The 25,339-nt window shown below is 47.0% G+C and overlaps 1 protein-coding gene across 1 annotated transcript in view; it reads left to right on the top strand.

The window, feature by feature from the left end:
* Nucleotides 1-24,480, top strand: part of RAD51AP1 (RAD51 associated protein 1) — a 260,233-nt gene extending 235,753 nt beyond the window's left edge. The window contains exons 10-11 of the mRNA XM_086921308.1: nt 17,813-17,953; nt 23,155-24,480. Coding sequence (XP_086777434.1) covers nt 17,813-17,953; nt 23,155-23,282 — 269 coding nt within the window. The 3' untranslated portion in view covers nt 23,283-24,480. The remainder of the gene's footprint in view (nt 1-17,812; nt 17,954-23,154) is intronic.
* The last annotated feature ends 859 nt before the right edge of the window (nt 24,481-25,339 follow it).

Raw genomic sequence — 25,339 nt, 5'->3', positions numbered from 1 at the left:
CGCCAGTGCTTGTTCTTTCTTCTATTCTTCTTGCACATTCCTATTTTGTTATGAGCGCCGCCTGCATATGCATCTTAGTCTTTATGACGCGGCCGGCCCGGTTGGGTTGTAGGCGGCTTGCTGTGTTAACACTTACATTAGGAGCACTTATTAGCCGTCGTTATGCTATCGACCTGTTCATGATCGCAGTGTGCTCCGACAGATGCTTTGGCGGTGTGAGATGCTGTGTTGTATTGTGCTGCTCAATAAAAGATTTAATACATAAAGATAAAATGGCAAACTTTGATTTAGAACAAAAAGTACACTTAGATGCACACTGCACCGGCCATACCTTGGATGGCATTTTCACATCATGTCAGAACCTAAATAAAATTGATACGCTCATGATCCCGTCAGATCACAAGATGGTCTCCTTTTCATTAGAAATCGCACAAGATACAGGAAGACCTGTCGAAGCCATAAAAAAAAACACGTATCTTGACCGGTCCAAAGTCCAGCCCCAAGTCTTTATTGACACTCTCTGCTCATCTTATCCAACTCTCGATGTAGACAGCAACAAAGCCTGTGAACAATTCAACAAGTGGTTGGAGGATGTAGTCCGACTCACAGTACCACAAAAGAAAGTCACCTTCAAAAGAAAGACCCCCTCACAACCATGGTTCTCAGAAACTTTGAAGGAACAAAGTCAATCGTGTAGAAGAGCAAAAAAAAATGGAGAACCAACTACGACGCCCAGCTAAAAAAAGAATATAAGGCAGTTCTAGCATTTGAAAAGTAATCCTCCTTTTTGGAGCAATTCCGTCTTATTCGAAGAAATTGACCAAATGGAAGATTATCCTTTAAATTCCTCTGGAGGAAACTCGAAAAATGCGACAATGTATTGCGATCTGTTTCTTTTGTGAATAATGAGGTAAAAATCATGTCATTCTCACGCTTGATCTTGAGATCTAGAAAGTTGATTTCCTTATTGCTAGATGTTAGAGTAAACTGGATGTTGGGTTCTGTTGATTTAACCAAGTATGGAACTCGTTTAGTGTTTGAGATGCCCCCCTCCACAGCATAACAATATCATCAATATATCTGTGCCATGACACAACATGGGCAGTGAACCTTAAGTCTTCTTTTTTCTGTGGTCAAGGGTGATTACCCTTTTATTGGCATCCTTTGGATGCGCTTTGCTTTGAGCTGCCTGTTGGCCTGCTGTGGCTGTGTTCCACAGGTTGCTGTGTCTGGTCTTCTGACTATAATATTGAGCTGGTGGTTCAGCTTGGTAATGTCATATGGCTCGGAACTCATGTTCACGGCTTCAGTTCGTTACTACGCTCCTTTGGCTTGGCTTATTGCCCTAAGAGGTGTTCCCCATTGTTTGGGGTGTGCATTCTCCATCTGGGGTACTGGTATGCTATTATATAGCTCTGCTTATCTCACCTGGGCCTGGAGATACTGTGGGCTCCATGCATCGCTTGGTGGTCCGTTGTACGGTGTTCTATGTTTGTCCCTGGTGCCATCTTCTTACGCCATGGTCATCCACCTTCTTGGGAGATTTCATGGTCTCCTCTTCAGAAACGGCTCATACTGGCCCTTACTGTACTAAGTATGATCCGGTATGGACATGTTCATGCTCCTGGCTAGTTCTGTCTCTACATATTTATATGTTTATACATTTATGTATACATGCCGGTTGCCTTGGTGTTCCTCATCCTACGTCGCCACCTCTTTTTGAGGCTGCGAGGTCTGGACCAATATCTCCATATGTGTGCGGGAGCTTTTCTGAGTCCCAAAGGGATCTTTTCTCAGGTGTTGCAAGTTGCCCATAGGTTCCTCCTTGCTTCCACTTACTTGGGTGATTTCCCAATTTGACAGATGCTCCTTTTTTGGTGTTCGACACTGTACGTGTCTTTTCTGGAGTGTTTGGTCTCGGATTCCGAGACTCTTCCCACAATTCGTTATCTTGCTGTTTTTGGCCACTTCCTTCGAATATGCCCTTTTTTTTCCAAATTATCACCTACTAATGTTAGAGCTACGCCTGCGGGTCAGCTCTTCTGATGGCAGTGGTCCTTGACTACTGCCTGCGAGTCTATATTGTGGGTTGTTTGTCACTTTGGCTTCATACTGCTGGTCGGGCACTCTTATGCTTCTTCTGTAAGCACTTTAAGGTCTCTATAGCCGTTTGCCTGCTGCATAGTTCTACCTGCTTCTGCTGGTTTAAAATTAATGCTATTTGCCCCTGTTTTTCCCTTTTTTGGGATTTGGTGTGCACTTGGCGTGTTTCTTGTCCCACCGGCTATTCCCAACGCATTGCTCAGGTTCTAGCTCTTGCCTTTGGGCTCTTGACACCGGCTCCTTCGGCTTCCTTATATAGGCTCGTCGGTTAGGTTCTGGTTGCATCTCTTCAGGTTCTTTTCGATCTTGGGTCAGTGTACTCATCGTGCGCCATTGAGCGGAGAGTGGTCCTTCTTCCTCTCTCACTTTCTTTGTCCTGGTATATGGCTCTTGCCATTCTACCTGTTATTTTTATACGGGTATGTTGTAACGCCATTCTGTTTTTTTTTAACATATCTGCCATCCTGTTATTTCTCCTCTTCCGAGGTGCTTGGGTTGCTGTCTGGTTGTTCCGCCACAACCTCCCCCATAATCCGTCACTCTGTTGCCGGTTCAGATGCTTGGCGCTTTCTGTTGTTCTGTCGCAAACCCACCTCCCCTTTGGGGTATGGCTGTGGTATATATTCTAAGTAAGCAATATGCGTCTAGAAGTCTCTATCAGATGTACGAGTTACTTACCTTTAGCAACGATATGTCTGGTAGAGACGTTGTCTAGCTGCAGATTCCTTAACGCCCACCCAGCCTCCCCGCTCTGCAAGGACCTTGCCAAGTGGTGTCTCCACAGGCCTCTTCAGTTGCCATTGGGTGATCTCAAGGGAGTTCAGATTGTTCTACCCCTCTGAGAGTTTCCATATACAGTTGAGGGGCTTCTTTCCTGTAATATGGTGCCTTTGATTCACTAGGAGATTCATTTTCCTCTCCAGTTACCCTCCTTTCCTTCCGCCTTTTCTATTGACTCAGAGTCCTAGTCTCCTCTTGGTCGTCCTCTTTAGGGGTCAGTTGTGTTCTGTTTCCAACCTCCATTATAGGAGCAGGGCCAGTCTTTTCATACATTCCTACAGTGTGCTCCGTTCTTTCTGGACGGCACAGTTCTGCATGGTGATATCAGTCTATTTCTGTCTGTTGAGATATTCTTCCCTTGTTGCCCTCAGGGAAGGGTCTTCGCTTAGCTCTTTCACACGTCTTTTCCTCTTATATGTATGCAGTGTCCAATTCTTTCTTTTTTGCAATGGTGTCTTCCACCATCCTCCTTCTTTATTCACGGATTTTTCATCCCAGACACACTGTTCCCCTACTTTCACAGTTTTTTGTTGGTGGCTCCACGTTGTGCGTGGAAAAGTTTCTCCGAAGAAAACGGACGTCAGTGCGCCGGGAGGGACTTATATGACGTCGTTGACGTCACATACATAGACAACATCAGGGCGGGGTCGTGTGGCACCGTCCCCCGGCACGCAGAGGTGCTGCTGCAAAAAGTTTCCTGATCCAGTCTGACGCCTGGGGATGTTCTAAGTCTGCGGCTAGACAACGTCTCTACCAGATACATAGTTACCAAAGGTTAGTAACTTGTACTTCAGAGGGGAGTCAGTGTATTCATGGTAGATCCTGGTGATATGGTTACATTTCTTTGTCACAGAGGATATTCAGACAGTGGAATACATCATTATCCTAAAGGATGCCAGAATTGATTTGTTTCTATCTGTTGGAATGGACTTTCCATAGTCAAGTCATGATATCACTTGAGACTGGATGACTAATCAGGAAGTTACAATTTTTCAGGGAATTAGGAAGTCAAAGTTGCAGATTGTATGGGGTGCTCAATATATGAGGACACGGAGAGATGTGGGTCTAGCTAGATGCCAAAGGATTTATTCTCAAAGCTAACTGAAGTTGTGAAATTACACATCTCAATTTCCAAGAGCCTATTGTGGCCAAATTTGTATTTGTGCAAATGATGATGCAGAAGGATAACTTCTGTCTTATAAGGAGGAAGTTGCTTGACATTCACATATGAAGGTTGGATAGACAATATGTGAACATCAGTGAAAGAAGAGATTTCCACGTAGATTTGGATCTCTACAGCATTTTGATGGACTGTGGCACCAGAACTCTTTATAATGTCTCTCTGCGGTTCGATGTAGAAATTAAAGTTGGAACAAGGATTGATCCATGCGGAATTCCACAGATTATTGTATCAGAGCTTAAAATGGCATTTTCAAGCCTTACCACTTGTTTACAATGTTGTGGGGTTCAACAGGGCTCGTGGACAAAAGCATACATTAGGTAAAATACGTTTTAACTTGACATCTTTTTAGACAGTAACATTTTACATACTTTGCACTCACATGATAGCATACTTAGAAATAATTCTACAGGCAGTACATTTCTTAGTAGGCATATTATCAAGTTGCTTGGTACACTCTGGCCAAGGCTAAGAACATTGCGCAATGTGTCCCTATTTTGTTACCTGGGTGGGGGCAGCTCTGAATTGGAAAGACAAACATTCACATCAGCATTGTACCTCCGCACAGTGTGAATAGAACCAGGCTTTGATTATAAAAACCACTTTGGCGCTTTATGCGCCAGAGGAGTACGTCTATGGATTATCCTGGATGCTGTGACTGAGATTCATACATACTGATTCTAATCCCTATCCTGCAGAGGGGAGCGGACCTTTCTACACTAAACTGGCTTCCTGATAAATCATACACAGGTATGCGGAGTTGGGGTGTCCGAAAAGATCTGGCAAAGACTACTCACACTATGCTCTCGATAGTGTAGGTAAGATTAGGGTGGGAGTATTCATATATGTATTATTATATTATCACACAATATTGTCATAATGAAGGAACTGTATCATTTTCACCATTCTCGTAATGCTTGTAACAGTGCTTTATTACCTCCTGCTAATAATTGCAGCTGGTATTTTTTACACAAGAATATAATTGCTTCAATAAATGTTTCAAATGATACTTTGTATCATTCTTGTGTCTCTCTTTGGGCATGCCTAAGTAATAATGAAGGGGTACTATCTATTTCCACGTATTTCTTGGGGGAATTAGAGTAGTGATGGTTTGAGTTTGCAGTCACCATCTGGTACCCTGTAAGGTTGGGGTCTAGATGGCACAGTGTGAGCTAGCTAGGAATTGGGGCAACATACTTTGATGGTATGGAATGACTAAGTCCCCATGTTCTGACATTTATGTTGTCTGGATACACTGTCCTAATTAATTCATAGAAGCCAAACGACAACATGTTCAGTACAGTGAATTCACCATTACCTGAGTTAAGTACATACCCCATTTTTAGGTGGATCTCTAGGGCTCTTTAATGATGTTTAGATCACCAAAATTATTTTTTTGGGAGGGTCTTGCATTTTCCAAGCTAGATAATTACCGTAGCCCAGAAACTGATTACTTTTGTGGTTTTGTACTGTTTTCTCTCTTAATTAATTTGATTCAATTTGTCCTTGGGATAGATACTAGAGAATGTTTGCCAAGATATTCATTGCATGGGCACTTAGTGTTGGCTTTTTGTGTGGGCATTCAAGGCACAATTTCTGTTCAGTGATTTGAGATGAATTAACTGGAATTCATTTCCCTCTTACATGTTTACTGCTTTCGCGTATCTGAAAGAAACAGTTAGTTATAGATTCCTTACCTTAGAATTACCCCCAGGCATCAGACTGTATCTGGAAAGTTTTTCGTCAGCAGTACCTCTGCGGGTCGGATGGTGGTGTTGGTAGGCTCCGCGTCCGTCATTGACGTCATGGTCGCCAGGCTGATGTTGCGGTAGCTACTTAGACGCCGCCCTCGCGTGCTGACGTCAGTTCTTTCTTTTTCCATGCCAGCCAGCGCAGATACTGAGAGAGCGCTACCTCCAGTCACTTTTTGACTGAACTTTTTGCAACGTCTTTTTGAGTCTTATCGACTCCTGGTGCACGTAGGAATGCTCAGCTCCAAGGCTTGACGGATCCGCACCGTGTGTGCCTCTTTTGCCTAGAGCACGACCACGCACCAAGTCGTGCTCCGACTGCTGGACCATGGTTCTGAAGTCTTTGCGGGAGCGGTCATGAAACTTGTTGAGCGCCGGCAGTCGGTTCCATGCTGTTCCTGGTCACGAGGGAGGTTGAGGGACCGGTCGCGAAGAAGTTGAAGAAGCATCATTGCTCTTCGACTTCTCCCCGTCGGTCGGCTGATGTAACAAGAGATGCGGGCGGTGCCCCTCCCGCTGCTCCGCGTGCGGAGCCTGAAGGGCCGACTCAGTTTCCCTACCTTCCCAGGACCTGGAGCGACCCCAGCCCAGCTTTGTAAGTTTTACGAGGCGATGCATGCCATCTTTGGGCAGCACGACTCCGCCGGCTCGCCTTCGGGCCCCATGGACTCGGTTGGGGGGGGATCTAGGCCTTCTCCCCTGGCGACTCCGGCCCGACGGTGCAGGGCCCCCATGGATCCAGGCCATGACCTCATTACACTTCCACCGGTGCAGATATTTTTTTTTGACTCCGCAACCGCACTTGACGCCGGTCGTGTCCCCGGCCGGTGTCGACCCTGGCCTCCATCCTGGTGTGTACTCTGAGCCGAACCGGCGTCACCCGATGCCAGATTCGGCACCAAATGGAGTTTTTGTGCCCCTGTTCACTCCTGGGTCCCTTTCAGGCCAGATTGGCACCCAGAGGACTCGGAGGGGTCAGGTGACCCTCTAACCGACCATTTGGAGCATGCCCCGTACTGGAGAGAGACCTGGAGGATGCCATTGGTTTTGATACCTCCCCTGACATTGGCATGTTGTCTCCTCCTACCGTGGCTTCGGAGGAGAGAGCTTCCTATGCAGTGGTGTTGCCTAGGGTGGCCGAGACTCTCCACCTCGAGCTCCCTACACGGACGTTCAGGACTAACCTCCTGACAGAGGTACCTAAACCGCAAGCGAGCATTTCGGATGACCCTGCTGCCGTTTAATGAAGCTCTAAACGATGTCCTTTTGGGCACCTGGTCCGAGCCCACCACAAGGGGCTCCCGTGGATAGGATGATTGCCCGACGCCCCCACCCGGCCTGGGCGACCCCACTTTCTTTCTTCTGGGTTCTTCCTCACCGGAAGAACCCAGAGAGTCCGCCTCCCACCATTCAAGTCAGAGGCCTCTGAAGTCATCTGCGGCGTGCCACAAGGTTCATCACTCAGCCCCACCCTCTTCAACGTATACATGAGCCCCCTTGCGGCCATCGCTCGCCAACACAATCTCAACATCATCTCCTACGCTGACGACACTCAACTGATCCTCTCACTCACCAAAGACCCTAACACCGCCAAAACCAACTTACACGAAGGAATGAAAGAAGTAGCCGAGTGGATGAAGCACAGCCGTCTGAAACTGAACTCAGACAAAACAGAAGTCCTCATCTTAGGCACCTCCCCCTCCGCCTGGGATGACTCTTGGTGGCCAGAGGCCCTTGGAAAAGCACCCATCCCGACGGACCACGCACGGAACCTGGGCGTCATCCTGGACTCCTCACATCCTTCGCATGCTCAAAAAAACATTTCGCTGGATCCCCACCGAAACTAGAAAAACGGTCACCCACGCACTGGTCACGAGCCGCCTGGACTACGGAAACACCCTATACGCCAGTACCACCGCAAAACTCCAGAAAAAACTCCAACGCATCCAGAACGCTTCAGCCAGGCTCATACTAGACATCCCGCGTAAAGATCACATCTCTGGTCACCTGAAAAACCTCCACTGGCTCCCCGTAAATAAGAGGATTACTTTCCGCCTCCTAACCCACGCACACAAAGCACTTTACGAACTTGGACCCGAATGCCTCAACACACGACTGTCCTTCTACACCCCCTCCCGTCAGCTACGATCCTCCAACCAAGCCCTTGCCACTGTACCTTGCATCAACAAAACCACCATGGGAGGTAGATCCTTCTCCTACCTGGCAGCTAAAACCTGGAACTCACTTCCCACTCACCTTCGCCTTACTCAGAACCACCTAGCATTCAGAAAGCAACTTAAAACTTGGATATTCGACAAGTAATTCCCCACCCTGCCTCAAGCGCCTGGAGACCCTATGGGTATGTAGCGCGCTATATAAATCTCTTGACTTGACTTGACCCCTGAGAGCTTGGTGTTCCAAGAGTGCATTCCCAAACGCTCCACCAGATCTGGAATCCAAGAAGCTGGATCATCTTGGGAAGAAGATTTTTTGTTTCGCCACCTTGGGACTGCCGTTGGCCAACACCGCATGTCTATTTGGCTGTTATTCCCACTCTGTGTGGGACATGGTTGCACAAGTGCTACCTCAGTGTCCGGACTTTCCCAGTCTGTTGCCGCCGCAAAGTTTAACATCCATTGTGGGCTGGATACTGCCGACTCTCTAGGCAGGATGATGTCCACGTCGGTAGCCCTTCCCTTCGACGCTACGCCTGGATGAGATCAACTGGCTATTCTAGGGATGTCCAGAACACCCTTATGGACATACCCTTTGATGGCCGTTGCCTTTTTTGGCGTCAAAGAAGACAACGCTCTAGAGTGTTTCAAGGACTCATGGGCTACGGGCAAGTCCTTGGGCCTCTCCAGCCTCCCTGCGCAGTCTGCGTTTCGCTCCTTTCGTGGTTACGGAAGGGGTGCCCCACCATGTCCCGCCCAGAGCCACAGGCTGACGCAAGTTCGCCAACCTTTGCACGGCCGGGGATGTGGGAACCACCGCTGTGGTTCTGGGGGGCAGCGGGCGGGCCAGTCCAGCAAGCCCCCCTCTGCTTCAGCCTCCAAACCTTCCTAGTACGGCATTTCATGCCCATCAGTCGCCAGTGGGCGGCAGGATCCTCCATCAACTCCCCCACTGGCGCACCATCACGTCCGACGGGTGGGTTTTGCCGTTCGTCCAAAGGGGCTTTCCTTCAAGGCTACCCCTCCAGCCATGCCACCTCAGTACCATCGCATGTCGGAGGATCATCTGGGCCTTCTCCAACAGGAAGTCACGACTCTCCTGGCCAAGGGAGCCATTCAGCGCATTCCTGCCCCAGAAGTAGGTTGTGATTGCTATTCCCACTACTTTCTGGTACCCAAGAAGGACAAGGGCCTGCGTCCTATCTTGGATCTCAGGACGTCAAGAACTTCCTCCGTAAGGAGAAGTTCAAGATGTTGACGCTCACTCCGGTCTTGTCTGCCCTCGACCCTGGAGACTGGATGGTAGTGTTGGACTTGCAGGACGCTTATTTTCACATCCCCGTCCTGGCGGCCCAACGGCGTTAACTGCGGTTCACGGTAGCCCACAAGCACTTTCAGTTTACCGTGCTCCCCTTTGGCCTTACCAGCGCCCCTCCGGTGTTCACGAAAGTGATGGCCGCAGCTCATCTGCGCAGGTCAGGGGTCCAGTCTTCCCCTATCGCGACGACTGGCTGTGGAATGCGGGCTTGACCCAGGCTGTTGTCTCCCACCTCCTAACTATGGCCGACCTGCTGAATTCGTTGGGGTTCACCATCAATGTGCTGAAGTCACACCTGACCCCCTTTCAGAAGCTCGTCTTCATCGGAGCGGTCCTGGACACTACGCAGTTTGGGGCTTATCCTCCTGAGCATTGAGTCTGGGATATTCGAGCTATGATTCCGATCTTTCAGCCTCTATCCTGGGTTTCAGTCAGGTTGACCCTGAGGCTGCTGTGCCTCATGGCCTCCTGCATGTCGATCATGCCAGGTGGCAAATGCGGGCTCTGTAGGGTGACCTGAAGTTCCAGTGGACGCAGCATAAGGGGAATCTGCCTGATTGCGTTCAGATCTTGGAGGGCACTGCACGACAATTGCAGTGGTGCCTCACGAACCTGGATTGGGTCAACGGCAGGTCCTCTCCCTACCCCAACCAGAACACACAGTGGTGACCGACGCATCCCTTCTGGGATGTGGCGGTCACATGGGATAGGCGGAGATCAGAAGGCTCTGGTCTCCACATCAACCCTCTGAAGCTTCGGGCGATCCGTCTTGCACTCAAAGCCTTCCTTCCCTCTGTTCGGGTAAGTGTAGTGCAGATGGTCACAGACAACACCACCAGCATGTGGTACTGCAACAAACAAGGCGGGATGGGGTCGAGGACCCTATGTCAGGAGGCCCTCCGCCTCTGGACATGGCTGGAACATCAGGGCATATCCCTGGTGGTCATTCGGAGGTGGTGCAAGGTCTCTTGTAGCAGTGGGGAGAGCCTTGGTTAGATCTATTCGCCACCGAAGAGAACGGGCAATGTCAGCAATTCTACGCGTTGGAATTTCCAAGGCGCACTCGCTAGGCAAAGCTTTTTGTCACAAGCGCAGTTGCGGTCTTCTATACGCCTTTCCGCCTATACCACTTCTGCCCAGAGTGCTAAAGAAGATCAACCGCGACCGGGCCAAAGTCAGTCTCGTGGCTCCGGATTGGGCACGAAGAGGCTGGTATCCTGAGCTGCTCAACATTGCCATTGATCCTCCGATCAGACTGCCCTTTCGGGAGGATCTTCTGTCTTGGCAGTAGGGAACGGTCCTCCACCCGAACCTGTCCAGCCTCCGCCTCCTTGCGTGGAGATTGAGCGGCGGCAGTTGATGTCATTTGACTTACCTCCCGAAGTCTGTGATGTAATCTTGGCAGCTAGGTGTCCCTCCAGTGCTGCTGGAACAAATTTGTGGCATGGTGTGCAGCAAAGGCTGTGGCTCCTCTTTCTGCCCCTCTTTCTGAGGTTCCGTGGTTCCTCCTTTCTTTGGCCCAGCAGGGCTCTGCTCTGGGCACTATCAAGGGCTATCTTTCGGCCATTTCTGCCTTTCCTAGCCTTCCTGATCAGCCTTCTCTCTTCAAGTCCCCAGTTGTAAATTGTTTCTTAAAAGTCATTACTCATCTCCCTCCTCCTGTTCCCTTCATAATGCCTCAGTGGGACTTTAATTTGGTCTTGATGTGCGCTCTCTTTGAGCCGCTTCACAACTGTCCTCTACGACTCTTAACTCTTAAGACTGCATTCCTGGTAGCCATCACATCTACCAGAAGAGTGAGTGAGCTCCAGGCTCTTTCTTCCAAGCCTCCTTTTCTGGATGTACATCCAGACAAGGTTGTCCTAAGAACTCATACATCCTTTCTTACCAAGGTGGTCATCTCCTTTCACATCGGGCAAACCATCACTTTGCCCACCTTTTTTCCGCCTCCTCATCCTTCTAAAGAGGAAGAGAAAATCCACTGTCTGGACCGAAAATATGCTCTTTCCTTTTATCTAGTGTGATACTGCAGCGTGTAGGAGGTATAATCGTGGAGGGGCCCCCGTGGACTGTGTAAAGAAAGCATGATCCAAGAATGTATCGTCACCAAATAAATCGCGTCAGTCGTCCTTGCGGTGTTGGCAGCCCTAACAAAGGAATATTATCTGCGTAGGGCTTTACCCCTGACTTGTACGCTAACGCCTTCCGCCAGCACATCAGGGCGGTGTACAATAGTGGATGACAGTCTCGGGGGATCCTAGCCCCAGGTAGTAGGAGGGAATGTAATTCTCCGCGGTGCAATCGGTCTGTCGAGAAGTCAATTTCGTGCAGGTTTCTGCCCGCCACCCAATGGGACAACCACTGTAGTTGACTTGCATAGTAATAACCCCGCAGGTCCGGCACTCCAAGGCCTCCTATCCTGGTACCGGGCTGTAGCTTTCTGAGGCTTATTCTCCGTCGCCCAGAGCCCCAGACTAGGCTAATCAGTATCTTATTCAGGGTAGTAAAGATATGCTGTGGGAGAAGCACCGGTAGGTTCACAAAATGGTATAACATACGGGGAAGCATGACCATTTTTGAGACCGCTATCCTACCCATGATGGACAGGGGTAAGGATGTCCAGAAGGTCACACTACTACGGAGATTGCTAATGGCCTTACGGACATTACCTTCAATCTTATCTTCAGGCATTCTATAAACATTGATGCCCAAATACTTGAATGTGGTCTGTGCTATCGGTAGCCTATATCTGCCGAAATGCATGTGGGGGGGTCGGCGCAGCTCGTGGAAATAAAACCCTACCGATTTCGCTGGGTTAATTGCTAGGCCCGACACAGCCTCAAAGCGGTTAAAAACAGTCACTATGGGCGTGTGGTCTGCCCCCAGGTCCTGAAAATACAGCAAGATATCGTCGGCATAAATCGATATCAGGTTATGTGTCCCCCTTATGGTGATGCCCACTCTATCCGCTCTAGCCCGGAGGGCTATCGCTAGTGGCTCCAATGTCAGGACAAACAGCAGGGGGGACAGTGGGCATCCTTGTCGGGTGCCTCTTTGAATAAAGTATTCAGCCAAGATATCTCTACCTGTGCGAGCCCTGGCTGACGGGTTCGTGTACAATAATCGTATCCATTTTAGCAAGGATTCGGGGAAACCAAAACGTCGGAAGACTTCAAACATAAAAGTCCATGAAAGGGAATCAAACGCCTGCCTAAGGTCCAGCGCTATACAGCCGACTTGCGGAAGGTCTTGTGGCGTAGCGGACATAAGGGCATGCAGTCTCCACGTATTTTGGGAAGTGCTCCTCCCTGGGAGGAATCCGCATTGATCCGGATGTATGAGGCTAGGGAGATGGGCCTGCATCCGCAGCGCAATAGCTTTGCTAAGGATCTTGTACTCTGTGGAGAGCATCGAGAAGGGTCTATAATTAGTTAAATCTAGGGTATCCCTGCCAGGTTTGGGTATGGACGTCACTACAGCCTGCAACGTCGAGGCAGGTAGGTGACCGGACTCATATGACGTCTTATAGATTTTCTCCAGTATAGGTACCAAGGTGGTAGAATAGTTCCGGTAAAATACCACAGGCAATCCGTCCATGCCTGGCGTTTTGCCTCGGTTAAGTGCGCTGATAGCTACTCGGATTTCCTGCTGCGTGATAGGGCCATCCATCTGTTTCAAACGGTCTTCGACTTCGCAAAGCTTCCTATGGATTTCCTGTCTAGCCTCCACTAACTGTCCTACGCCGCCCCCCTGATTACGACCTTCATGGCATCCCACACCATTAGATTGGATGTTGCTGTGTCCCAGTTTTCCAGGAAGTAATTAACTAGTGTATCCGCCATCGATGCACGGAAGCAGCTGTCCTCCAGCTGTAGGGGATTTAGCCTCCAGGTAGGTACCGGGGACGGTACCCTCCCCCACAGAAAATCTAATGTTAGGGCTGTGTGATCAGAAAAGGTTTTGGCTAGGTATTCAGGGGACACGCATTTGAACAGCAAGGAGCTGCTGCATACGAATCTGTCAAGGCGGGTATGGAGATTATGCACTGGGGAGTAATACGAGTATTCTTTATGGTTGGGATTTAATGAACGCCAGACGTCTACCAATCCCCACCCCACGAGCCAAGTCCTGAAATAGTCCGCTAGTCTGCGCACCCCAGTTATCTGAAGTGGGGGGTACGATCTATCTAGGTCCACATCTATGACCATGTTCCAGTCTCCACCCAGTATCCAGGGGATATCTGCCCAATCCGCCAGAGCCCGTCCCACCTTACCTAGGAATGTGTCTTGTTCAAAGTTCGGGGCATATATGCTGCCCAGAACCAGCAGTGTGCCATCCAGTGTACCTTTCACCAGTATATCCCTCCCCTGGTCATCTACTATTCTCTCCAGCTCCACAAAGGGAGTGCCATGCCGTACCCATATAGTAGCCCCTCTAGAGAAGGCAGAGTACGAGGTGGAAAATACAGTACCCCTCCATTTTTTGCGCAGTGTTTGTGCTTCAGACAGTGTTAAGTGGTATTCTTGCATGAACGCTATTTGAGTGTGGTGACGGAGTAAGAATGCATGTATTCGATGCCTCTTCTGTATAGCACCAAGTCCCCGTACATTCCAGGTTGCCAGCCTGTAGTTTATTTATTTATTTATGTTATTTGTAGAGCGCAACACTCCTCCCAAGGGATATCAAGGTGCTGATGCCAGTGCTGATGATTCTGCAGCACTGACGCTAGAAGCTGATGCATTAGGGTTTAGGGAATAAGTATGTTTTTAATTTTTTCCGGAATTGAAGATAATTGGTGGTTCCCTATTATATCAGCCATAGTCAAACTTAAGCTCCACTAGTAACATCAACATGCTCTGGGCGGCATGTAGTAACAGCCCTAGCCAGGAGATGTACGTCCACCCACCCCTACCCAGAACTCTTGTGGCGCAGCTCGAAAACATTGCTGTGCCGAACAATGAATTAACAACCATAACAATCCACTCATTGGTGCATACGCCTTTGGGGGGCTGGCCAAGCACCGTTCTATGACTCCCGTTCATTCGTGTCGTCGTCGCCGGCTCTACGGCGCAGCCGGGGAAAACTTTGTTTAAACATCGATTTCGTGGGGCCTTCTTGGGGGCCCAACAGTAGGCCTCAGCGGTCCTCGGGAGTGCACAGGGTCGTCAGGTCCACATATTATAAGTGCCCTCAAAGAAGTGTGGAGCAGTCCGAGCCCAGACCTTTCCTCTATGTATCCCAGCAACAGACCTCCCGACCGCCCCTGGGTCCCTCCTCCAGCCCACAGAGCATAGAAACATGGAAGTGGCACAACTGAAAAAGGATATCGATAGTTCGTGTGGCCTCGGCTCAGTTCACTTCGAGGGGTTACTCATGTGCATTGTCCAGTAGGTCATCTGCTGCTCTCGGCGTCACTGTCTGAAATAGGAGCACACTGTGTTCAGAGTCGGAGTGTATGGTGCTGTCTTCCATGTCCGTATTAATCATTTCCTGTTCGTCTCTGAAGGTGCCCACCATGGCTACCGTGGTCATCTGGTCGTTCTTTTGTTGCATTTTGGAGGGTGTATGCCTTTCCGATCTCGGGGCCTGCGTGGGAGAAGCCCCGCCGTTACGAGTCAGGGCTTGACTGGAGCTGCCGGCCGACTCATCCGGAGCCTCCCTTTGACTGCCTTCTATGTCCATCACCTCCAGCCATTCCTCCACGTCGGTGGGGCTCTCGAAGAAGAAGTGCGTTTTCTTGTCATATATATGTCATATATATGATGACGGGAACAACAACGCATATTGGAGTTTAGCCTTCTGGAGCCTCCGCTTAACCTCGAAGTAGGAGGACCGCTGTTTTTGCACTAAGGTAGTATAATCCGGGTATAGGGAGATGCATCGATTCTCATATTCTATGAGAGATTTCTCCCGGGCCTTCTGGAGTAAGATATCCCTATCCCGATAGTTCAGGATCTTGACAATCAGCGGGCGTAGCGGCCGGCCAGGTCTTGGCTGTTCAGTAGGGATGCGGTGCGCCCTTTCTACACAGAAGAATGGTGACAGGCTCTCTGTGTCGACATGGTCTCTGAACCACTACTCCATGAATTCTGCTGCGCTTGACCCCTCACTTCGTTCCGGAAGGCCAATAACGCGATTGTTGTTGCGTCGGTTGCAGCCTTCAGCATCTTCCACTTGGTCTGTTAGGGACGCCAATTGTTGTTGCAGTTGTTGGATGTAGGCAGTCGGGGATAAGTCTGCGAGCAATGTGCCTTGATCTTTGACCTTGTCAGCCAATTTGCTGTGATCAGCCTTCAGTAATGAGAGGTTAGTGGTGATAGCACCCATCTGTGCCTTTATGGCGAGCCTGGAATCCCTGATTTCTTTCAGTATTAGGTCCAGTTTATCATCGTGTTGGCCCCCAGCAGAGTCTGTTCGGTTGTACCCGGTGCAGTCCCCTCAGGTGTGGAGTCCGAAGCAGGACCTGCAGCCATTGAGCCGTCTCGGCCATCCAGTATCCTGGCCCCCTTCCGGACCATGGTGATCCTCACCTGGTATACTCGCAGTTCAGGGGCAAGTTACTGTCCAGAGCGCGTCCTCAGGTGTCTGGTGTCCCACACTCTCCGCAGTCCCCCCCCCCCCGCCGCGTCTCTAATATGCGCCAGACAATGCGGGCTTTATCAGGGTGTCCACAAGGATGAGGGAGCTCCAGGCTGCACTGCCCGCTCGTTCACCGTCCCCCGGGGTCCACGGTCCGCGGGCAGGGAGGGGCCGCGTTCCGAGAGACGGAGCCACCCAGTTCGAGATCACCCAGAGCACAGCGGGAGCCCCGACTCCGGTATCACCCGGTATCCTCTCTGCGCTTCCGGGCTTAGCCCCGCTGTCCTCCGCCCCGATGTTCTGGCCGACGTCAGCATCGGCTTCTGTGCGCAGCCCTCTCTGCAAGGTGGGGGGAGGTGGGGACCTGCAAGCAAGGGAGCGGGCACTTCAAAAGTCCCTCACAGTTCCCGGTCCGGCACTTCCGGTGATAGGCTCACCGCGGTCCTCCGGCCCGCCTCCAAATCCAGGTCCTGGCTTCTGGCAGGGAAGTAGGCTGCACTCGATTCAGGCGTGGCAGCTGCCGATCCAGGGCCGTTAGAGACGCCAAATCTCCCCAGCTCCTCCGGGGACCGCAGCGCTTCAGAGTTGGCGCTTTATAGATAGTTTTGCTCCCCTCGGAGGTCCGTTCCAGGATCTCGATTCCCCGGTGGCACCGGAGCTCTATGAAGACTCCGTCCGCCATCATGGCTTGCTAGCCACGCCCCCCCAGCCTTTTAATAGTTCTTCTTCTTTCCATCAATTATTTATTTTATTTTGATTAAGCAATAGTTGATTGTGAGAGTAGGTCAGCTTGTTTGCTTTTAATATGGCTAATTGTTTTTATTTTATTTTATATAGATCAAATTGAAACGTTTTCCCCAGATAATAATGGTTGTTAATAGGATGGAAGGCTGCTTCAATGTAGGACTTGCTTCCTGAAATTGTAGAAGTATACTTTATGGAAAATAAGCTTTCTGAGTGTAATGTGAACCGGCAGGGCCCAGTGGCCTTGTATAGTACTTGGAAGTCAACTACCATTAAGTAGGGTAGCGAGTTAGAAAAATATGAAATAGTACTTACATTAATTGAAGTAAAATAGTATGTGGTCACCAAATTTATTTTATGACAGTAAGAAAGTTAACAGCTTTGGCTTAGTCATTAAGATCTACCCTAATCTGCTTGCTGAGAAGGTATTTGAGCTATTGCATCCAATGATACAAGCACCTTGTAGTTTTGTTACCTTTTTTAAGTCTTAGGTCAAAAGCTTATTTGATGATCTTGAAGTATCAATGTTTGACTCTTTAAAAAGATTTTGTTTTTTCCTGATACTGTGCTAAAGCTTTTGTGCATACCTCATAAAATATATCTATATTCTTCCTGAGGTGCCAACTGTGGTCCACGGCTTCTCTACTAACAGTTGGATAAAACAGGGTTTAATGTCAATGAACTACTCTAGCCACCAGTGTTAATATTTTCTTTTTTAAGTAAAATGTATCTGAAAAATATTAAGGTGACTAAATGTACCTTGTTACGATGTATTTAGCGCTTTGATGCCAAATGATAATGTCAGTTAAATATAAAAGTAATATTTCACCAGAAACAAAATGATGATATTTCAGAAAGTTTATGCATCTCTTTCTAGCTGTCTCAGATCTATGTATGTTACGTTTATGAAATGTTTTCTTTTACAAGACTCAATGCTGTCAAAACTGCATGCTAATTTGTGAAATCGAGTATTAAAGCATTGTGTTAATTGAAGTGCCCAGATTGCTGCCCCTATAAAGTTACACTTCAAACATTGAGATGCACCATGTGTGACTTTAGTACACTTTGAAGCATTTAAAGTTTCTCGCAATGCTTTCCAAAATAGGAATACTGTGTAACTTGATAGCCCAAAGTGTTGTATTTTGCGTCAATGCTTATTTCTTTCCACTTTGGTGTTTTACAGCTGCTTCATCGGCTACTGAGACTATTACAATTAAACTTCAGCCAGCATTAAAAACATCTGTAGCTCCAAAACCTGTTGAAAGTCCATTGCAAACAAAGAGTTCTCTAGCTGGCACGCAAAAACCAAGTTGGACTCCGCCAAGTATGTATACTCTACTACGAGCACACGATTTTTGAATGCGGTTCAGTAGTGTATTTGAATCTGTATGTTCACAAATTATGGCAGAACTGGATCAAGTTCTGAAGGTGAATAGGAAGTGAATTTTTTAGCAGTAGGTATATAAATAATGCTCTCAGAACACTCATGAAAGCACTTAAAGCTATGGGAAAGAGTATGTAAAGTGATGTATAAATACCAATGCTGTACAATAGAGTTGTACAGCTCTTGGTACCTTTAGACTGAAACACAGAACTTGTGCCAAATATCCTGTTTCAAAACTCCTCTTGCCTTTCCCTGCCTTTTTTTCCATGCCTTTTACCTCTTCTCTTTTTTAGGTCTTGCATACGCAGTGCGCATGCGCTTCATAGGAAAAAGACCTTTAGCCATCGATTCAGTTTGTGTCTCAAAAACGTGCTAGCGCTGCATTGCTTTTAATGGCAAGTGTGCACGTTTGGCGATTCGCTTGCAGGAGCGAGCTTTAAAACCATCAGGTTTTATTTAACATATGATTCATGCTGGCTCCCGCAAGGGAAACATGCACAGGCCTCTTCCTCTCTCCCCTCCCCCTGCTGCGCTTGTTCTGGTTTAAAATACAACAAAGTCTCTTCTCGGCACGCGGATAGTCACTTCATCCCACTGATTGCTTCTTTTCTTCAGCCCAGCACCTCTTTGCACATTTTGTGTTATATTCTTTTGTATATGTTTTACTTCCTGAACACTCTACCCTCAGTCACCGTATTGCTCCTGTTTAACCCATATTTTTGAAGAAATTAATTCTACCCTCAGCTGTGTAAAATCAGATCGGGCGTTGCTAAAACGAATCATATGGACATTCTGGAAAAAATGTAATTACTCCTCGACTCATTTGGGCAGCCTCAGCAACCCATGAGAGGTAGTTAGCTAGTTTTGTGGATCTCTAGTGACATCTAGTGGTGTTTTTAATGCTTCCCTAGTTTTCTACATTTCCTTACAAGATTCTGAAACCGAAATCAAGCAACTAAAATGCAAAAAGAAATAAGGCGGAGCAGTTAGATTTTTTTGGTGTATTTCATCAGTTAACATTCTTGCCCTCGGACACTGAAGTAGCCCAAAAGAGCACCACGAGAGAAAGATGGATCTCCTTGTCCTAGGCCCTCAAGTTGCCTGTCTAGACCGTGAATGTCTCGAAAATGTCTGTCTCTTTTCTTCTTTCACCCATGTGGAACTGTCAAAGGGTGCATTCATTGTCTAGAAGCTTGAGTGTGGGGTGCAGCCATATATTGTTACAAGGAATTTTTAATTCTTTATAATCTGAAAACCCTGCACATATATTTGATTGATAAATCACTTTCAAATTGGTTGTGAGCATATGGTAGTGCAGTACTATCTCCTCAAGCCTGCTATTTAAACCCACATGTTCCGTCTATCTTCCGTCTATCTTCCTTTGTGAATGCCGCACCTGTTGTCCTGCTCCACATTCCTCATTTTACATTTAAAATGTTATTAATATTACTATTATTATAATTAATAAAAGAACTCGTGCCAACTGCTGTAAACCTGTCAACTGTGACAATATTCTCACCAATATTATTATTATTAATAAATATAATAATGTATTTTTTTACATTAGCCGGGTAATAGCAAAGTGTTACCAGGCTGCACACACATTTTTTGGCTTTTCCTGCACTTTGTTTTTCACTTTTCTGACTTCATTCACTGTTCTAAAATGGCCATCCACTCACTACATTAGTGCAGTACATTTAAGATGGGAGCCATGCATTATGACATGTGTGACATGTTGGCAAGAGTTCTTTGTAACCACAATCCATTGCAAGATTCCCAGCTTTACATATGATATGTGCGTTCGTATGCGAATGTCGATGAAAAAAGCATGGGTAAAGCCACTAGTTCGGCCTTTTAGAGACGAGCCCTACTGACTTTTTCAATGCTTGTTCCCTGTTGAATTGCGTGGCTAGGTTAGGTTTGTGACCCGGAAGACTGTTGTATGTTTTTTTAAGGTCTGCTCGTGTGCTTAGCGATTTGCAGCCTTTTAAGGTCGAGCCTGTAACAGCGCACATGCGCTGTTCTGGCGAAGACTTTATGTAGGGGCTTTTGAAATCTCGCCCTCGCAAACGCTTGTGCATGTGCTTTTTCTTTTGTCCTACGCTATTGGCCTTTGCATGCGTCTTTTTAACAAAGACAGCGCGCAATTGGCCAAAGGCGGGCGCATTGCTCTGCCCATGGCCTATTGGTGGCGGTTACCCGCACGGCCGCCATGTGTGCTTAGCGATTTGCAGCCTTTTTAGGTTGAGCCTGTAACAGCGCACATGCGCTGTTCTGGCGAAGACTTTATGTAGGGGCTTTTGAAATCTGCCCTCGCAAACGCTTGTGCATGTGCTTTTTCTTTTGTCCTACGCTATTGGCCTTTGCATGCGTCTTTTTAAAAAAGACAGCACGCAATTGGCCAAAGGCGGGCGCATTGCTCTGCCCATGGCCTATTGGTGGCGGTTACCCGCACAGCCGACATGTGGTTTCAATTATCGTGCCCAGACACGAGCGCGATAATTGAAACCACATGGCTCACTGTGGCGCTCACGCTCTCGCACCTAGCGTTATTTTTTATCTCCCAGTCAACGTGGAACTTGCTGGCCTCACTCTTGTGAGCCTTTATTTACTTGTGACCGCATGGTCTGCGTGTGAACCCTGTCAAACGCACTGGTGCGCTGTATTCTAATGTGCGCGGGGCGGCTGAGGCGCGATGTGTGCACCCAGAGATGCTGCTGCCGTTCACCTTAGTGGCACGGCTGTATTTGCTAGCGCTCCGTGTGTTTGTTTACATGGTATAGGCATGCATTTTGGCTGTAATAAGAGCCGGCTTGTAATTTTGAACTCCCACAGGCAGCCACAATATTCTGCTATTTGCATGAGCTACCCAAATGAGTTAGTTAACCACTTGAGTTCAGTACCGTATTTTCCGGCGTATAAGATGACCCGGCGTATAAGACGACCCCCTACTTTGCTTAATAAAATGTAGGTTTCGTGCTATACTCGCCGTATAAGACTACCCCCACTTCCAGTGCAGTCCAACGCAGTCCTGCATAGCCATTTTGAGGATGTATTTTATTTTATTTTGGCTCGTACTTTGTATGCTTTTGTAACCTGCACACTTATCACTTTTTCTCCAGGAATGTACCGATTGCTACCTCATGTATTTTGGTTGCTCGCTATTGTCACTTTTGATCCATGTAACTTAATGTTTGCTTTTGTAATTTGTCCATTTGTTATTGTTCCTCTTGTATCAATACTGTTCCTACTGTAAAGCGCGGTGCGAGGGGAGGAGGAGCTCCGGCACTGGGCACGGACGGCGGATTTGAGCCCCTGGCTGGGTCCGAAGCGTGGGCAGGAAATGGTGCAGCTTAGGGAACTCAAACACAAGACGAACACAAGATCAGCCCCTCGCCAGCCAGTGCGCCCAATACGCCTTAGTAGTTTCACTGCTTGAGCAATTTATATTACAGCAGGATTTCTGTAGAAAAACAACCACATCAGCCCATTTTTATATAATGCAGAAGCAGTCTGACACCTTCGGGTGTAGTCCGCGCTATTTAAAAACGCATGAAAGCATTCCTTCAAATTTAGCATCCGGCGTAAATGTAAATGTAAATGTATTTGAGCTTATATAGCGCACAGCTACCCACAAAGGGTTTCCCGGCGCTTGCTTAGGGAACCCGTCCTGGTATTCCCCTGTGAGATAACCCCGGCAGGGTATCCACAAGGTGAAAGCCAGGCATCCCGCCGCGAGGGGCCGTTGTGGAGATTAAGCAAGCTATTGCCCAGAGTCGCAGAGTGTGACCCCATGAGTTGAGAAGGCACCGGAGCGAGAATTATCGAGTCCGTGGAATTTTTTGAGCCCAAGACCCGCCGAGGTGGGGAATTGAACCCTGGTCCAGGGCCGATCTCAGCTTCCGGGTCTGCCGCCTCTAACCCCTGAGCCACACTTCTCCACACGAAGACGACCCCCGACTTTCCAGAACATTTTAAGGGGTTAAAAAGTCGTCTTATACGCTGGAAAATACGGTAACAAAAATAAATTGTTTCTAACTCAGAAGGTTCGAAAGTTACTCAAAATTAAGTATTGCGACGCAAGGGAAGGCGCTTTGCAAAGCTGGACTGGTCACCTCTCTGTTGCTTATTGCTACATTTGGGTGTTAAACGGATACTATTGAGGTGCAACCAATGCCCAGACACTGTTACCAAGTTTAACAAGCAATTGCCATGCAATAGGCCTCACATTTACACGAGTTTGAGCTATTTACATTATAAATGGCAATGCCTTTTATTTTTGTTTTCATTTTTAAAACATAAATAAAAGGCATTGTCATTTACAATGCCAATAGCTTAAACGAGCGTAAATGCGAGACCTATTGCATCAAAAATGCTTGTTTGTTTTTCTTGCGGGAAGTGATGTTTGGGGAGATATTTTCAGTGATGGAAACACAGGGTGTGAAGACATGAGGTATTTTTGGGTTGGGGGAGTTAGGGCAAGGTATTGCCAAGGGTGAATTGTTGGCAGCATGGCAGAATGCAGTTTGCTTTCTTATTGATTTAGCGAGGAAAGTGGTGTGGGAGGCTGCGGGGGTTGGGGTATGAGAGGCCATTTTGTACATAGCTTCCCCATCATTCCTACTACTGCACTGCTGATCTGAACAGTGAAAAATAATTTGGGAAGGTCCTTTATAACCTAATTTTCTAGATGGGTATTTGCCTGTTGTTGTTGTGTATTTAATGTCACTTGCAACCCCGCGCAGGAAAACAAAAAAGCTAGCCTTCTATAATTCTGCATAATTGCACTTTCAGAAGAATGATTTACTTTCGACACCAAACATAAGTGAGAGGCTGAACTTTTTGTGGAAGAGAACATATACCATAGTGTTGTTATCGATATTACTGAAATTGCATGAAAAAACATTTTCTCTTAATTGTAGAGAGGGAAAACCTTCAATATTCACAAGGTATAGTTTATATAAACTGATTATGAATGATAATGCAATTATTTGTATGAGGTTGTGGGAAATCTTTAAAGGCTGCAGCTCACAAAGTGCTGGGGTTTCTTTTTCGCCAAGTCGTGCTCACAACTTCATACATGCTATTTCTCTGTTTGTTTGTGTAATTTGATGGCTCTTTTTTTTCTTTATGATTTACAGGCCAATCTGGGAACAGCAGCAACCCATTGGGCGGCGTTTCTGTTAAGTCTCCTAACCAAGGCCTGCGGTTGGGCTTGTCTAGGTTTGCCAGAGTCAAACCACTGCATCCAAGCATGGCCAGCACTTGACCCGCTCTTAATGTTCTTTCATTGTCCTCCTGCCCTATAGAAGGACTCCAATTGGGAATGGCTAATCGGGTTGTGTTGGGGAACTTTTGATGAAGTTTAAAGTTTTACTGTTTCTTCATCTTCCTTCTGGCCATTATCAGAACTGTTGTCTGAAATGATGTGCGAGACATTACCTGCGGCTTTCCCTTGCATATCACCAGAGTGCTCCTGATTGTTTTCAACTACAATCTCCTCAACCGCTGGTGCTTTTTTGCTGTTTTGCTTCAGACTTTGCTGATTATGCTCTTTTCAGCTTGTATCCATGAAGATGGACGGCATAAAAGTGAAAAAACAATGTAGTGCTCACATAGAGGAAGTAACTTTATGCAGAATTGGGCCTTCGTGTGCTACCCTTTGTTTGTGTGTTGTGTCCTGTCGGTGCATAGAATCAATAGAATACCTCTAATTGGACAAATATCTTCCTTGCCAATGTGGAGTTGCCTGATGCTGGTTCATACGTCTAAAACATATAAAACCATATTGGGTGCTGATCTTGAGAGAAATGCCATAGTGTTCACAGGTCAACCATTATTGGTGGTACTTGGAAGACCACAGCTTGAAGCAGAGAACAAAATGTTGTAAAGGTAAATAGTTCCTTTCGAGTTTTTAGTATGCTTTTAAGTAATTTGTGGAAAAAAAGTTGTATAATTCAAGTGTGCAGATTCGCAGCCTTGTGTAAACTTAGATTTTTACATGTGCAGTGTTCCTGCTCCTGCATAAGCAAATAATATGAGAACGCAGTATTTTCATATATATTTCCACAGCCTCAGGGCAGGTGTTTAAAGAAACATGCCGCCGAGGTGGAAGGAAACATAACAAGGCCATACATAGGTAGTACCCCGAAAAGCTGCTGGAAAATGCGGTGTGAGGAACGGTAATTTTGCCACAAATTGCGTGCTTGTTTGCTCATACTGTGACTGCTTTTTTATGGATGAATTTACCACTCTAGGATATCCAGTCAAAACAGGAGGAACACGTTTAAGGCTTATCCTCACCGTTTCTCATATTTTCCAGATGAAAACCAACCTTTTGCAGAACTAAATGGAGGATGTGTCTATTCTCCAATGGACGAAATAAGATATTTTTAGGACTTTTTTTTAAATAAAATTATGTTTATACAAGACCCGCATCATTTTTCAAATAAAACGAATGAACCAGCCCTTCCTTTTATTTGAAGACATTAAAATATACCTCTGCGGTGCTGTTTTTTAACCACCATGTTATTTCTCATCATTCCAGCTATAAACCCACAGCAACATTTGTATGACCCCGAGGCAGAAAATTGAATTTAGTAGAATGACTTGCACTTAAAAAAACAGCATGTCTTCAAAGATGAAGACATCTTAGTGCAAAATGGAAAATATGAAAGGAATATGCCATTATACAGTGTGTGCGCGCCTAGAAGGTTTTTTGTGTACATGCCACTGTTTTGTGTATATATGGGAGGGGGGCACATTGTTTGTCTTTGCCATGTTTTTTTAACTTTTCACCACATTTGAACTGCATCATATTTAAATACCAAACTAGCTTTAATTCAATAAGATTATTCTTCACATTCATTACACTTGCCCAATTTCAATATTTGAAATATGTGGGGAGGCCAGGGGCAACAAACAGAGTTCATCCTCCATCCATTTCCAGCTTACTGGATGGATGACTATAACTGCTTCAAATGCAAGGTGATATGCTAAGAATAGGATTGGTAGGACTGTGGTGACCATCTGTTGGAGATTGGCCTGAAAATGTAGATTTTGGTTACAGGAAAAGGCGTGTAACATGCAGGTCGGGTTCCATGTTTATTTGGGTCAGTCAAAACCTGCATTTTGAAATCTATCTTATGATCAGGAATATTCTGTTGTTTGCATCAGGCTTGTTCAAGGGGGACCAACATTAGTTTTAACTAGTTCAGCTTCAATGATGCTCTCTTTAGCCGAGATCCATGACTACAGCTGATGACCTATTGAGTAAATGTGGCTGCTGTGACACCGCCCAACTCTAAATAGGAGAAAATGCACTGT

This window comes from Lissotriton vulgaris, chromosome 1_1 (assembly GCF_964263255.1).
Source record: "Lissotriton vulgaris chromosome 1_1, aLisVul1.2, whole genome shotgun sequence".
Classification (NCBI taxonomy): Eukaryota; Metazoa; Chordata; class Amphibia; order Caudata; family Salamandridae; genus Lissotriton; species Lissotriton vulgaris.
This window is presented reverse-complemented; position numbering and strand designations above follow the sequence as displayed.